This window comes from Pezoporus wallicus, unplaced genomic scaffold (genome assembly GCF_028554395.1).
Source record: "Pezoporus wallicus isolate ANWC-B61680 ecotype Strahan unplaced genomic scaffold, APGP_CSIRO_Pwel_v1 contig_3858, whole genome shotgun sequence".
NCBI lineage: Eukaryota > Metazoa > Chordata > Aves > Psittaciformes > Psittacidae > Pezoporus > Pezoporus wallicus.
The window spans coordinates 2,223,697-2,240,580 of NW_026638754.1; the positions used below are offsets into that span (position 1 = coordinate 2,223,697).

Here is a 16,884-nt window from a genome sequence, read left to right on the forward strand (position 1 = left end):
TTTAGGGGGATCTTTATTTTAAAATAAAAGCTTTCATCCCATTCATTTTTTAGAAGTCTTGACATTTTTTTCACAGAGTAGACAACTTTTTTAGTCAACAGTATTACAGAAGTGTTTTCATGTACAACTAGTGTGCAGAGAGAGGATAGCCTAGCACTTACCAGGCGGAGGTAATTCTGAAGTGTCTGAAGATGGATCATAGATGCATAAGTCACACTATTTAGGCAGCCTTCTTGAGGTCCTTTATAAAGAGACATACAAGTAACTTCTACAAATCTCTCATGTTTATAAGCACGTATGATGGATACATATGCTTTTCATGCAGTATGCTACAGTGATGTCCTAAAACTGCATGCTCTGCAAATTAAAATGATTTATCTAGCAACACAGATTCATGAGTATCCATGACATAAGTAAAATGGACACTACTACACAACTGAAAAAGGTCGTAGGGCATATACGTGTCAGCATATTTTCTAAATGTTATAGACCTTTTCGAATCTACTTAAACAGTTAATTGGACATCATATTTCTGAGGATCAAGCAAGAGGATCAAACAACACTGAAAAACAAACCCAGTAGTGAATGCTTCTCAAATTACATATTTCATATGGAGTGCCTTGACATCAAACCTGAAAATTATTAATTGACAATTACCAAGTAAAAACACTGTGATATGCTCAGCTCTGTTGTTCTTCAAAAAGTCCCATGGTGGTTGGGAAAAAATCTGACCTGTTGACCATGAAATGTTTCCTGTTAAAAAGAAAAAAAGAGAGATATTCCTTGTATCTATATGTAGTGTCTTATGCTCAGGCATATTCACTTGCTTACAAAGAGTTCCATGCACTAAAACATACTATTATTTGATACAACTGAGGATAGTATTTTCTGCCAACTGAGACCCAAGTCTAATAGTTAGCCTGTCTTTACATCTTTACATGCAAATTCAAGTAAAATAAGATTATTTGCCCAGTCTAATATGAACAGGGTTTTTTTTTAGGGTGATAGGTAGAGGGGGGAAGAGGATTCAAGATGAAGCACATGAATTTTCAGAATCCTACACAGCTACTACTATTACTGCCATGTTTTGGCTAATTTCTTATTATTTTAAAGATTTGTCTGTTTTACCTTGATAAGTGAAGTTAAATAAAGCACAAGCAGTTCTGTTCTACCTATGCTGAGGATTTACAGTCTGGATTTACTGTACATCCTGCATGTACTGTAAAGACGTAGTATGGGCTTTGCTTTGAATTGCTTTGTTTCATGATCTCTCTTCTGGACTACTAAATTGAGTAAAGGACAAGGTAACATAGGGCCTCATTGTACCCAAGATGATACTAAAATGCTTAATGAATTGTATCAGACACTACTAAAAGTAAAGAATGATTTCATGCCAGCACTGTTCAAACTTTCATAACTAGTATTGGTATTTCTTAGTCTAAGCTTTAAAACATCCAGAAATCTAAAGATATTTTTATCTTATTTACAAGATCCCACAAATTCAAGAAAACCCCCAATTTTTTTCTTATTATACCAATATTGATACCTAGTTTGACAGATAATATACTGCTTGCACTGAGGCCAATGTTCGATTCTGCAGCACTACTGAATGACAGGTCATCTAGGCTCCTCCATCCATCAGAAGCAATTACTTGGAAATGGTTTGTCACTGCCTGACTCACTGCCTTTGAAAAATCATCCCATGATGTCTGTTTGCGGATATTTAAAGCACATATTGTGTTTTCTGTATCAAATTCTTCTGCACCACAATGGGCTGGTTCAATGCCACTGACTGAAATCCTTACAGGTACGTTAAGAGCATCTGTTGAAAAACAAAAAACCAAGAATGTAAAATTCAATTAGAAAAAAATCCTATTATTAAAGACCAATAGCATCTAATATTGCAAATAAAAGCTACAAAATAACTCCTTCTACAGAAAAGCAAATGGTAAAGAGCAGCACACATCACCACCATAAAATCAGAGCAGTGATGACAAACAAATAGAGGTATCCATCTTTTTTTACATTACAAAAAAATCAGTATTATGCTTAAATAACAGGAAGCAAGACATAACTTAATCTTTTATTTCCCTTTTACAGACTAATTTCTTTACTATAAATAAAGACATATGGCAGATAGTCTTAATGATTCAGTTTATTGTAGTTGTGCACATTTTTATTATCAATGCAGAAAGGAAATTACTGGCACTGGTGCACAAGTGGAAAACAGCTGAGCCAAATGTCTTTAAATAAAGAGCTAAGAGCTAAGACAGAAAATTCACTTGGAAGTATATATTTGATTTGCTATAAGGTAAATTGATAAAATATTAAAAAAGTACAAAATTTACATGAACATTCTAGAAAAAAAAACGTTTTCTTAAATCTTGCTTTTTTGAAAAATGGAACACAACTCAACAGAAGCAACAGTCTGAATCATTTAGATGACTGAAAGTCAGAAAGGAAACTATCTTCTAACTTTAGTGCCAAAACAGTACCTTTCAGAGATTTTCCAATATTAAAAATAAGTGCATCACAAAAAGTTATCAGCTCATTATGAAATCTTGCAACATGAGCTTTGCTTTTGAGTTCAGAAGTCAAGTCTTTTGCTGATAACAAACCAATGAAGCATTTCTGATGTCAGAAAAGCTCTGATTTAAACCCACTAGCCTACCATAGGGAAAAGATTACTCAAAGGCACCCTTCTGGATGTGGGACTGTGAGGAATGTATCAAAGGCTTGCCCTTCTAAGAGCTGGATCTCAGGGAAATGAGCAACGGCTATAGGAATTACATTGACTTCTTCACAAGGAAACGGGACCCTAGGACAGAGGAGCAGTGTATGCCTAAATTTCACTGTATGGGTCCTCTGTGGCACAGCTGGCAAACTTGGCCCACCCTGCCCCATCTTTCACATTTGTTGGAGCACATTCTCCTGTCCTACATGCGTATAATTCCTTACAATGGAAACCTTACTGGGTTGTGAGGAAGGTAGAGGATGGTACACACACAGTTACCAAAATTCAGTCTTGGCTTACTGAGGAGTATACACAAATAAAAGTGGTGTTTCCAAGCTTCCACAGATCAAATCTTCTTGGAGCAAAAAAGCTAATTATGGTGGCACTGATGTTAACTACAGGCTTAACAAATGAGAGAAGAGAAATTGAGTCCAAATACTTTTGGCTATATAGAGCAAACACAAAATGTGTGGATGGACTAAGTTCTAACTCAAGAAATAGAGAGGTCATCCTGCTCTGCCGAATTTTGAGAAAACTTATGGAGAAGGAAGACAGTAACAGGTTCCAACAGAAGAACAATCTCCTGAAAGAACTTACCGATGTTGGAAAAAGGACATTGTCTGACGTTGTCCCCATGGCTTTTTTTTTGAAGACTAGAACAAAGAATCCCCTCAACAGTAAAGAAGTGACAAAGAAATTCTGCTTTAAGAAGAAATTCAGATGAAACTAGATGATTGTTTTAACCTGAGCAAATTTGACAGCTATCAGCAACTAAGTGTTTGGATTTTTTTCTGGAAGAATTTGAAGAAAAATAAGAAGGGGATAATAGCTCTGGAAAAAGTAGTTACTAATGTTAAATTCAGAAATTTTAGAGATTATGGATGCTTGCACATGTATAATATATAACATCTTTTCAAATGGTTTAAAAAAAAAGGAAATAAGTAATTTAGTCACCTCCAACAGAATTTTATCATATGAATTTTTTTATTTTATTTGGAGAATAGAAACTTGCCAGGTTAAGAAAACTTAGTTTTATGGTGCCAAAAAAGTGACAACCTACCCTTTTCAAATTTCTCTTTTTGTCCCACAAGCTCTTTACTAAAAACATTTTTATGTCATGCTGATAACATTTACTTACTTAAGTTTTCTAGGAGATGCTTGCAATCATCAGTAGCAACATCATGTAATGTTCGATTACACCTATCTTTTCTCTCAGCCTCTAGTCCACCATGGCTGCAAAGGATTTCTAGACAGTTCTGCAAAGGTAAGAAGTGTAATACTGACTTGTCCATTTGCTGCAATATAGAGTTCTACCAATACGCAGTTAGACTCCTAATTGAAATTCTTACACACGCATTTCCAAAGATGGCCAGCAGCAGGGTTTCTGAGTGTCCAGATGATGTTCCTCACAGACTTGAAAGCCAGGAGTAAAAACATTTTAAGGCAGACAGACTTGAAAATCTCAAACCAAGATTTTGAAAAAGCAGACTGTACACAGCCAGGCTTCAACAGTCTCCAAACATCATGTGCTAAGTTGAATTGAGAAGTTCTTAACACCTGGCACTAGTTCAGATATTCACATGAAGAAATAAAAGCCCAAGTATGCATCATATTTTGAACATCTTGGCCTCAACATTCAAGCAAAATTAAAAGCAATTCTAAAGCTTAGTGCAGATTAATTAATGAATCTGTTCAGATGGCAATCAATAAAAACAGTTTTCACTTTGTGATTCACCAAACAGGAGTTTCCATTGTGCCTGATATCTGAGTGGGATGCAGCAAAAGAAAACCAATAATTTTAAAAACACTTTGCAAGCCTCTTCTTTGGCAAGTAAACTTTTTTATTAAAGTCAGAGTACAAACACTTTGTGCATGCCAACAACATGATGACCTCTTATAATTCAAGGACTCCAAAAAAAGTCATATGTTTCACAAAAGCAAAAAGTTATTACAAATCATTAGAAACAAGCTAGTAGCAGATAAATTTAAATTGGTACAATCATACTATTACATTAAGAAAATATTAATTATATAGATTGTTCCAAACTAGGTGGGGGAGGGAGAGGGGAAAAAGAGGGAAGGGGGAAAGCACAGGACACGACCCTTTCAAAACTGCATTCAGTTATTGATCAGTGCTCAGAAGACACTTATTTCTAATGATCATCCATTCAGCAACAACACAGGTGGCCTTCATGAAAGCTTTGTCATTCTCAGACATGCCTTTCAAGGACAGATATCCATATTAAAAAAAAACACCATCAGAAATTATACTAGTTAATACTTGCTGCAGGTTTGGCTACTGTTACCTATTTTGTACCTGTCCTAACAGAAAGATCTTTGTCAGTATATCTGATACTCTGACAGCTTTCACAAACATAACAGTCATTCAAGCTATGTTTCTATGTGAAGATTAAATTTTACCAGATTGCTGTTCCAGCACTTGTAAGAACCTTTTTTTTTTTAAAAAAAACCAAACAACAAAAAAACCCACTTTAAAAAAACAAACAAACAACAAAACAACAATTAGCTCACTAACTTTACCAAAAGAAAACTGATTAGGAGAAAAACAAAAAAGCCTATTTTTTTGCCAGGTTAGTAAGTTAATTCCGTCTCACAAATGGGTGCAATGAATGGCAAGGACAGCAGAAAGCAGAGAACTGAACTGTGAAGCTAAAAGTGGGATGTAGAGAAGAAAGAAGTAGGAGACAATAAAGAAATGAGGCTTATTTCCTTAGTAAAATGAGAAGTTCTGTTGGCTCTGTTGCCTATGAAATAACAGTTAATATGGCCTAGCATAATTCATCTGTAAAGAATGGCAACTACCAATCTCAAAAGGGTGTAAGTGCCAGCGCTGTTTATATGCAACTGTCATGTAGCGTCATGAATGACATGTAATGTAGATAAAGGATTAGAAAATGGAGTGGAAATGTTAACAGTACTTGAAGATGGCTATTAAGCTTTCTTTAGCTTCTTAATATTGCAGACCTCTCTCAAGTCAATAAATGCATTCAAATACAATTGTGGAAAGTCTCTGCAACATCAAAACCAGGAATCTTACTGACAGCTATATATTGCCCTCATTGCAATACCATCAACCCCTAATGGAGATATTATTAAACAATTGATTAGGAATGCACTCAAATACTCAAAATCACAAGTTATTAATTAAAAGTCTATGCAAAGACTTCTGTTGTCACAGCCTTGAGAGAGAACACCTAGCCAAAGCCTCTTTCATGCAGCAAATTAAATCTAGTTTCCAAGTTCCTGAGTTTTATGTTACTGCAGAAAGAATTACCATATTGCACACTATTTAGGTATTTGCAGACTATAACAACACCTGAAAAACCATCTAAATTCAGAAGAGCAGAAACTGAAATAAGGTTCTGAACCTGCCTAACATACAGTGATAATGGAACATTGGCACTGTAGGGAATGTAAAATGTGGAATAAGCAGCTGCTGGTTCCTAAAAACTGTAATTTAATAAACTGAATCTTAAATCTGTGCCTATTTTGAATTTATCAGGAAAAAAGCAAATATAGTGGTCACTATTTAATTAGGCATGTAATCATAAGCTGATTTTCAAAGTCTTGGACTATATTTACCAAAAAATCACTCTCTTCTGTGTTTAGTATTCTCTATTTTCTCCCTTGGTTAAAGTTTCACAGTAAGATCTGACTGACAGCCACCACTAAAAAAAAAATAAAAAAAATCCTTAAAACAGTGCTGGAAATGTGAAGTTTCTGATGTCAAATCCTTCAAGTAATAATTTCCATAAATCTTCCTGTTTATCATCAGTAAGACATGTCACGTTATTTTCCATGTTATCATTTATCCCAACATTCGAAAAACTTATTCACTGCATGCTAAAAAGGCTGCCCAGAATAACAAATTAAACTATGTATTACTGCACAAATCTGATTCTCATCTCTCTTATTCTCCCCTCCTTCCCTCAGGGAAAACTGTTCACAGTTAAATCATCCCTAATGGTATCTGGGAACGATGTCCATTTAATATCTAGAAGTGCAGAACAGCAAATGAATTGGCATTTAGGATGGATTCACCTCACCTTAACTTTGAAAATACGAATCCAAGTAATCATGTTTTCTCTTTCAGTTGTTTTCCCAAATACATAGGCATTTAAATACAATTCACTTCATTTGACACCTAGCTTCTAGGATAAATTTTCCAGTGAGAAGTATTTCACTATCTCTGTTAAATTAAGTATGACAATAAGCTAGACAACAAACTCAGATTTGACACATAAGTTTTAGTTCTTTAAACATAAAAAAAGAAGGACTTATCTTGCCTAAATTCTATCAGGTTACAGTAACTTGTTCAAACAGACTGACCTTAAAGCCTTTTGATGCTGCTACATGCGCAGCAGTCCAGCCCTCTTTGTCAGCATGGTTGATGAGATCTGCAGAAATAACAGGCTTTACTCTAGTGCTATAGTCGTCTTCTCTCTTGTATAACTCATAGTAGTCTAAATTAGGCTCTGGATCAATCAAAGAGTTCCCATTGTCTGGCTCACTGTAGTACATAAGGAGCTTGAGACTGTCAACATTACCAGAATCCACTGCTGCGTGAATTGGGGACCAACCATCCTACAAAAGCAAAAGCAAAAAAAGCACACTCCCACCAAACACATAGAAAAATGTTTGCAGAACTTGTATTAGCAATGAATCTGAATTGAAGGCAATGTTTGGAAATTAAAAAGATAAGCAAGAGTGACATAATAATCCTTTGGGAAAACAGTGTTGCTTGCATATATTTGGGTTGGAAGAAAAAGAGGGGATAAAATGTAGCAGAAAGGAAATTTTACAGCTTTCTCCAAGAACAGTCCAAGAGACAAAGTCTTCAAAATTTTCAGTGGAGTCTAAGTGATACAGGACTTACATGCTGTTAATAAACCGTTTCCTTATCATGTATCAAACTAACACGATTCTAACAATAATCTCTTTCATACTGCATTAACCAACTTATCAGTCTGATATTTTCATGCTTTTGCCATCATAAGTTCCTCTCATTTCAAACAAAATAGATTTACTTTCCAAATAAAAAAAAATAAAAATAAGTATCTATGTAAAAGTGGAGTAGAATGTATTGTGAAGCTAATATTCTTTGTACTGTTTCTCCACAGCCCGTATCCCCCATTTATAGTCATGTTTTCATCAAGTCTTAAGAAAAACTTCAGGAAAGCACCCAAAAAAGGCAATACCTACATGTTAGTTTTGAGACAGTCTTCCCCTTTTTCCTCTATAGATACATTGATTTTGGTCACCTGTGATATATCAGACTTTACAATCCTGGCTGACAAATTTGGGGGTGGAGGTCCCCTTAAAGACAGCAATAAAGCCCCCTATATAAAAGGTGGAAGCATAATCTGTATCTCCACTTCTCCACCTTAAAAATAAGTCAAAATAAAGGATTTCTGTTTTGCAAATCCAGTGCAAAATGCAGATGGAATCTGAAATACGTAAAATGATATGGAAGTCACAGAATTTACAGGATTTTAGACAATACACAGCTTCAAAAACCCCAAGAAGTATGATGAAAAGAAGAAAATATTAATTTCAAATTACGTTGTTTATTCCACCTTTAAAAAACCCACCCTTTAAATAAATATTTTAATGTAAATATTTCGTAGTTGTTTGCAGATATTCAGTACTATACAAGGTACTTTAACTTTACGAACTATTTCAACTTACACTGGTTTTTACTGTTCGATCTGCTCCACCTTCCAACAATAGCTTAATACAATCATTATTTCCATTTTTACAGGCCAGGTACAAAGGTGTCTGTCCTCTTTCAGCAGCATGGTTAATATCAGCCTGATACATAATTAATAATTCTGCACACCTAGACCAAACAGTAAGGTAGTAAAATGATCTTATATTTTACATCCAAAACATCTTTATAACTTACAACATTTAAATATTTTTAATAAAGTACTGATTTTACAGATAATTTTATCCATCATATATACACAAGTATAAGGTACAATTTTATATGTAAGCATAAAGACAGAAAATCAGATTACTTTAAACCTGTAAATCCTCATAGAATACCATAACTTAAACTATTTGAATCTTAAAATACTGTAGATGAATTCAAAATATGGGAATGTAAAACATTTAATTTCACAAGGCTACTAAAATCTGATGACAGATTCTTAAGAAAAACCTTCAACTGAGAAAAAAACCTATTTTTTTTCCTGACTGATACTTAAAATCTGATTTAATACTGATATTTAAAATACTTTTTAAAAGAAGGGAAAAAAAAAAAAAAGGACTAGGACTAGCTTTAGATACCAACAAAAGGGCCACTTGCCTAGAAGAATAACTTGGTGGGGACAGCAAAACAGCAATGGCACTATCTACCTTTCACATCCCTGAACGGAAGCTACTCTGGAAGGATGGCTTAGGGTGTGTGGTACTGGAGCCAAGATCCCATACTTCCTCATAACCCTGTAGCAGTAGGTCATTTTCTTCCCAGTTCTTGTGCCAGGGATGGGTCCCTTTCCCTTCCCAAACCCAGATTTTCAACAGCTCTCAAGATTTTAGAAAAATATTAATGCCAGTCTAGTCCTTCTGCAGCTCAAACAAGGGCTATAAACAAAGTTAATCCCCCATCTCTGGGTGAATATTTATCAGTCCATGAATAGAATGATATTAACAATAAAGCCTCAAAGCAATTAATGCAATGCCAACTAACTACTGAAGAGGAGACCATACTATGAGAAAGAAGATGACAAACTATTTAAAATAATGTAAGACATATATAGAATGTATGTGTGTAAGAAATTACAGATTTAACGCAAAAAAAAAAAAACAAACCCCCAATAAAAAAAAAGTATTTTTAAAAAAATCTTTCAAGTTTTTGTGTAGTAAGAAAAAAAAAAAAAATCAATCAAGTTCAAGACAAAATGCACAATTTTAGAAAAGAGCAAACCATATAAAATTAATATGAATTACGTAGCAGAGCTTACTGAAAATGCTTAAATGAACAGAAAATCCACAAATATAAGTAATGTTCTATCTTAGCAATGTTGAACATGTATCCTAATCATATAGTCATAAACATCATCTTAAGATAGGCTCATAACAAGACACCTCCATAAAGCAATTCAGATTGAGTTTTAAGTCTGCTATATAAAAATATCTGATTTGTTATTTTGCACTGTATTAAATGATTCTGGAAATGCTACATGGACTTTCCACCTGAAGAGCACGTAAAGTCAGCCTAGCCTGGACCACATGGGAAATGATTTTGACAGTTTCTCCTAAAAGCATTTTCTGAATTGGTGATATTACTGAACATCCTCAAAAAAAAAAATTATTTTTTTTTCCTGAGTATGTAACTAGGGCTGGAACAATAGTATTGTCTCAGTTCAGGAATAAGGTTAATGAACATGTCACAGGGGACTGGCTAGCAAATCTATCACAGGCAAGTACTGTGTAATTGATAGTAGTTTAGTGCTGTTATTAACCCCAGATTCTTAGTGCTGTAGTACAAGTAACATGGACTATGCAACACAACATTTGAAAGAGGAGAGACAATACTATTGCCCAAAATTCTGCCTATTACTCATTTTTTTCTGAGATAGAACTTTAAAGTGATCAAACAATCAAACAGCCTGAAGCATTCTTAGTCTCTCTGATATTTTTGGCTGGCCCTATTATTCCATGCTCACTTTTACAATTTGATTCACATTTGGAATCTAGAAAAAGTGAAAGCAAGGAAAGCATTTAGAGATATCATACTTTTACATAACTCTAAAGGAAAAAAATATAAAATCTGCAATATCATAACAGCAGATGATATACAGCAAAGTGTTGTGAGGGTAAGAGAGAAATATATAGCTTCCTATTTAAAAAACATCTAAAACATTTATTTTAGTAAGAAAATGTGAAGAGTGTATTTTTTGGTTTGTCTTGTGAAGTCACGTGTAATTTTTACAGATTTTATGTGAAACAACAGACATTTAATGAGATGTATTTCTGTGCTCAGAATGTGCTACTAAGAATCTGCTACCTCTGGATTAAAAATTCCAGTAAAAGATGTCCATTGTTGATAAGCTTAAAGTCCTCCAAGAATTGGCAAGAAACTCTGAGAATCCTTATACATTCACGGAAGATTATGAGGAGGACAGGGATGCCACTCTTCCTCGCTGTTGGGTCAGGACTTATTACAGTATAACACTCAAGGACTCGGACCCCTACATGTTACTATATCAGAGTAAAATCCTTAAAAATAGTAAAGTGAAACATTAAAAGAATAAAAACCTGAAAGATAAGTGTTACCAAAGATACATAAACCAAAGGTAAAGTATGTAATAAAGATTCCTAGACATGCTGTCTGAGACTTGCATTTGTAAAGTGGTTTTATCTGGACAAGGATGCTCTGGAAGAGATTACCTAATGGTCGATTCCAACTTTCACTTCTATTTCGTATGAGTCTATGATAGACAGTAAAGCTGCAGAGCAGAAATGCATCAGCCTTCAGCCCCTCTGATGAAGAGAGGGAAAGTAAGGAAAAAAACAATCATCTGGATAAATTGTTGAATATTGGTTCTCAGTAGAAAAAGAGTATCTTCTAATCATGTGTCATAAAACACCAATCTGTAAAATCAGCTTCAAAAAAATAAAAGGAAATTATTATAACTACATTTTGAAGAATGTTCTTAGAAATATTCTTTGGCTCATACATAATTTTCAGGCTTTCAAAGTTACTGATGCAAAAAAAAAAGCCTTAAACCTTAAAAGACCTGTTTTGTTGTTGAAAGCATTTGACTCTTTGCAACTCAGGAGAATACTCAGATTAATGTTCTTTTGTCTCTGAGTATGATATTCACAGTTCTCTATTCTTCAAAACAATCAGCGCAAAATAATTTATTTTCTTCTTCCTTTGTTTATCCTGTATTATGGCGGATAACTCAAAGAAAAATAAGAAATTCAAAGGTATGACACCCATGCAGACCAGTATCATATTGTGGTTACTAAGAAAACATGTTCAGCAATCTGAAGAGCTGCAATTGGAAACAAACCAAATGAAACATATTAAAACCAGAATGGCACTTAAATATGAGTTTCAGTAGATATTTTCAGTAAATGATAGTTAAATACACAATTACCTAAGAATGCAACAGTAATGTAATGAAAAAAGCATATAATAGAATGTAAAGAGAACATAAAAATGAGTAACAGCTGACAGCCAAAACCTTAAGACTTCACTTACTTGACATGTCCCTGAGCAACTGCTGAACACAAGGGTGTAAAGCCATTTTTATCAGCAGCATCAACTTGTGCTTCTGCAGTCAGCAGCAATCTCACACAATCTATAAATTGAGCAGAAACATAGAGTGATGCAACAAAAACAAGTGGTTAAAACTACCAGAAGTTAAAATCTGCTCGAGGGGCAACAGCAGCAAATCTTTTTGACTATATATTACATACCTTAGCGAACCCAAGTAAAAGCTCTGGAAGTAGTCTGCAGGAGAGAGTTGAGAACTGATTCCCTGGGGGCATCACCACTCCTTTGCAAAAGGAGCCTGGGTTGGGTTCTACTGGGGTCCAAATATGTGCCCATTGCTGGGAGCTCCCACAGTGTTACCCAATTTACCTCTGAAGTGGGGATTTGAGTTATCTAGCAGTCCCTAAAGGCAGCACAGTGCCTTTGGCAGTCACATGACACAGCCCGAATATGACAGCCACAGGGGAGATGCACACAAGCTACACGTAAGTTAAGCAACACACTGACCAATCTTGTTTTAGGACACTGGGGCTTAGGACTGAAATGACAAATAAGACAAACTGACAAACTCAAACCTTCCCCCAGTTGTTCCCATTCATAGATTTCCAAAACAGCATGCTAAAAATAGCACCAGCCTCATTCCACCATCCTAAAGCCAAGTTAAGATAATTAATTACACAGTAATTAAACTGCTTTCCATCCGTAAATTGGAATATCATTTGATGCAACTACGTCTGAAGAAAACACTTAATCCGCTCTATATTCTTGATAGTGGTTCTAGACCAAAATAAAACAAGTCTTCTGTAGTTAAAACTATGACTTTGAAAAGAAGCTCCACTAGAACACCAATTATAAACTCCTGCTTGATTTCTGAGCAAGCTTAATGTGCTCCATCCCAGCACTGAGATCCTGAAGCCAAGCTTTGCTTGTGAAGCTTATCTCTAGATATCAGAAAAATGTACTTAAAAATCTGACTAAGCCAAACTATTTCCTGAATGCATTTACTCCTGTTACAAATCTTCCAAATATTAATACAGATGTTATGGAGTTGATTAAATAAATATTTAACATTAAGGAATAAATTTTAAACCTCTGTGAATTCTTGTAAATTAAGATTCATACGTTCTTAAATAAGTAATCTGATCTGACATGAATTTTTTTTTTCTTTTAGAAAAGGTTGATTGCCAGGATAAGCTACCAGGACTTGTTTTTTAAGTAATAAAGAAGCTCTCAATTAACTAAGTTACCCAGTATTTCCTAACTTGCCACTTGTAAGATAATACCAATTAAAATAAAATTATATTTTCAATCATTTTGTAACAGAAAAAATACTCTGCTAACCACAACATGGGGTTTTTTCCTCTCTCCATCCTCAGTCCCAGTCTTACATTAAACAATTAACTCCAAAATACAGATTCCTGCTTGATATTCTAAAATACCTTTGAAGTTTATGAAGGATGTTGAAAACACTTTCTTCTAGCAGTTATGCATATTTGGCTAGAATATTCATTGGTTTCTTCATAAAGCATATGGTTGCCATGCAAAAGCTATGAAGAACACACAGAACAAGACCACCTTTCTAGAAAGGTATGGTTAACTCACAATTACTGACTGGCAGATCATTTAGGTTGTAGGTTATCTATGTGAAAATACTGTTTCTGATGAAGGTCATTGAAAAGGGCTGTTTATTCTTAGGGACAGGTGCAAGCACGAGGAAATACAGCTACTTTCATAAGGTATACGATGTGAGCTAGTAAGCTGTACACAAGCCTTTTCTGGTGGCATATCAAGTCAGTGAACAACAATCTCCAAGAAGCTTGGGTCCTCTGGATGGATTCTGGATTGGGATTTGGAGAAGTGTGACTTGAGTAAGTCCAGGGTTATTAAAGCCAGTTCACTGCCATCTGCCACAGAGTAACCAGCAGTGCAGATGACTGAGTAGAATGACAGGCACAGGACAAGACATTGATGTTGTCACTCAGTTTTAGGCTTTGGTCAGAGCAAAAACAAAACATGGAAGAATATTAACACAAACACCTGGAGACTTTATTGGTTTCCACCACAGCTGGGTAGTTAGTTCTTCCAGAGTGCTGGCAAACACCATGTAGATACATCCAGCGGCTTGGCAGAGCTGACTCCATGTAGCTGTATATCTCTGCACCTCATTCCTTTCTACTTCTCACATCATTCCAGTTTTTCCTATCAATGAGGGTGCCACAGCCTCCAAATACTCAGGATAGAAGAGAATCAATTATACCATAAATGCATATGATTAACGCACAGCTGAGTCCAAAGGATATTATTATTACTCTCTTTACATCTCTCAGACTCATGAACTCTTATTTTATTCTATCCTCCTCAACCACCTTGTGTGCGGCAGAGAACGGTCAAGACTGGCAACACAATACAGATATACAGGTATATTAGCTAAGCGAACTACTGTACATGTTATCAAGTGCGCAACAGCCTGAAGTGGCTCCTGCTTTGTTAATGGATCAAACCAAGATGGCCTGACAAAACTATCTGTTCAGCTATCCCAATCTAGTGGTTAAATCATAAAATTAACAGCTTCCCGATGTCCACTCAAACACAAAGGAAGTGTTCGGTGTCTGCTTTTATGGTGAAGTTCCATCTCTCAGACCTACAGATTTGGGAACAGTGCGTGCAGGAAACAAAGCAGCTGTTAAGAGCTTCATGTGCTGGAACAACCCTCAGCTGCAGCTCTCAAAAGGCAACTGTTTCTGAACAGGAAGGCTACACATTTTGCAATTAGGATAGATTAGGAAAGAAAATTTGAGTGTTCTCTTGGTAACTCAATTTTCTCTACACACTGGGCTGAAAGCACATAACAGTTGCTGACACCATGCTGGTTACAACGTGCTCTACTACCATTCTCTAGTTATGGACACTTCTCAAATCCTGTATTTCTTCACTAAAAATGTGTGGCAATCATTTGCTTTCCACTCTTCCCAGACTCTCTGCAACAGAGTGTCTGTTTCTGAAGGGAGGTACTCACTATGCTGGCTTTTAACAAGTGCAGAGCTACTCTTTTCTTCTGGCCAACTATTTCCTAGGAGAAATCAGAAAATCTGTCTAGTTGACTTAGTAAAAACAAGGGGTCCTGGAATCCTGTGCATCTATTCAGTCACTAACTCCAGGTTAAAAGTATTCTCAATAAATTAAATCATGGTGTGATCACCCACCAGGGTAAAATTTTGAGTTCAGTCTTACAGCTGGACTCAATGATCTTAAGGGTATTTTCCAACCTAAATGATTCTATGATTCTAAGGAAAAATAAAACCAGCCAAAAGAGAGTAACTTACTATTGCAAATCCTACTGAACATAATGAAAAAAATCTGTACAATGAGCTGTGTTATCCTTCTTAAAATGTCATTAGTGTCATTTCTTCCCACCAGGTTAAAAAAACGATTAGAAAGTATTTTTCTAAATAAGAGATTTATTCCTATGCTTCCTTTCTTAAGCCTATATATTTTTATGTAAATCTGTTTTTCAAAATCTCCATTTTGAAGAGCTGCACCTATCCATGAATTTGGGAACAAACTGCAAGTAACAAAAAAAGGATTACGTATGAAAAACTAAACCCCTTTCTCCAAAAATATTACATCTAATGCTGAAAATTTTCATATACTGCATTAAGGAGACAACAGTACTGCTGCTGTGCGATTCTCTCATTCAAAATTCATACAGTCCATTCAGTCACTAAAAAGCAATGATGTTTACAACAAAGTGTTTTTCACATCCTGTCAATGATAAATAGAAGAGCAACACTAAAATACTTGTAATACGTGTTTTAGCTTAAAAAGACACTAAACAACTACAGGACGAATATGCATGGTTTGTTTTTATTATTGTGTTCTCATACTTCTGTCAAATGCCTCTCTTACTTGTAATTTTGACAATAAAACAGGAAACCTAATTGCCTCTGGTGTCAGTAAGAGCTGCTTAGTAATTGTAATTGAAAATCAGGGCATTTGCTTTGAAACATGTTAGGAACACAAGAAGAGTAAAGAAGAGCTGGGCCAGTTACAGTTTCTCACAAAAACCAGCAATGAGAAACGGATGTAAGCCTAGCATAACCCGCAGAACATTCATTCAGTGGGGGTGGTGGGGAAATAAATCCAAACAATATAATAAATTTGGACTTAATACTGAAGATAAAAAGTTGAGAAAATGTGCCAAATAATAAAATAAAATAAAGTACTTTTAAAATACTTTACAGGTCTTGGCAACAGGAAAGAATCTGTCAGATGAAAAGGTCCAGATGTTTCTACAAAGTAAACCATAGCACCTAGAAAGCAAAGTCAAAATATACCATTCCAAATAAAGGGAAAATCACTTCTAGCCCTATGTCTGGTAGTAAAATTAACCCTGAACATGTCAGAAAAATGTACACTATCTCCCTAGCTATGGATTTGGGAACCTAATTTTACTTATTTTTAAAATACTTGAGAACAATAAATAGAATAGTCTCTCTAAATACTGTTTTGAACACTGGATTGAGTTTTTCTAATTGTGTCACCAACAAAGATATTGTTAAAAAAACACAAAATACTCTTGAAAGCAGCAGCATTAAAGGGATATGTTCCACCTTCTACTGTGAAATAAAATCTTGACCTTACTAAAAATAAATGGATTTTGTTTTTGTCATTGGGGTTGGTGGATTTAAACTTTGATGTCCAAAACAGCATAATGGTATTATTTGCAATGTAAGAGTCTAGGAGATTTCTACATAAGTAGAAAAAACTACAGTAATGTGTGCTGGAATTTTAAAAAAAGATGCTGTTTGAGAGCCTTACGAGTCTAAAATTATCACTTGACATTTGTATCCATGAAATTTGTATCTGTTACTAACATATTTGCCTTATTTCATAAATA

The 16,884-nt window shown here is 35.1% G+C and overlaps 1 protein-coding gene across 7 annotated transcripts in view; it reads right to left on the bottom strand.

The window, feature by feature from the left end:
* Positions 1-16,884, bottom strand: part of CTTNBP2 (cortactin binding protein 2) — an 84,185-nt gene that overhangs the window by 22,553 nt on the left and 44,748 nt on the right. For all 7 annotated transcript variants that reach the window (XR_008972504.1, XM_057412143.1, XM_057412144.1 and 4 more), the window contains exons 6-12: positions 11,973-12,072; positions 8,444-8,594; positions 7,085-7,339; positions 3,873-3,990; positions 1,547-1,822; positions 658-753; positions 162-241 (exon numbers count right to left, since the gene is read on the bottom strand). Coding sequence is in view for 6 of the 7 variants with exons in the window: in XM_057412143.1 (XP_057268126.1) it covers positions 162-241; positions 658-753; positions 1,547-1,822; positions 3,873-3,990; positions 7,085-7,339; positions 8,444-8,594; positions 11,973-12,072 (1,076 nt within the window). In the remaining variant the exon portion in view is untranslated. The remainder of the gene's footprint in view (positions 1-161; positions 242-657; positions 754-1,546; positions 1,823-3,872; positions 3,991-7,084; positions 7,340-8,443; positions 8,595-11,972; positions 12,073-16,884) is intronic.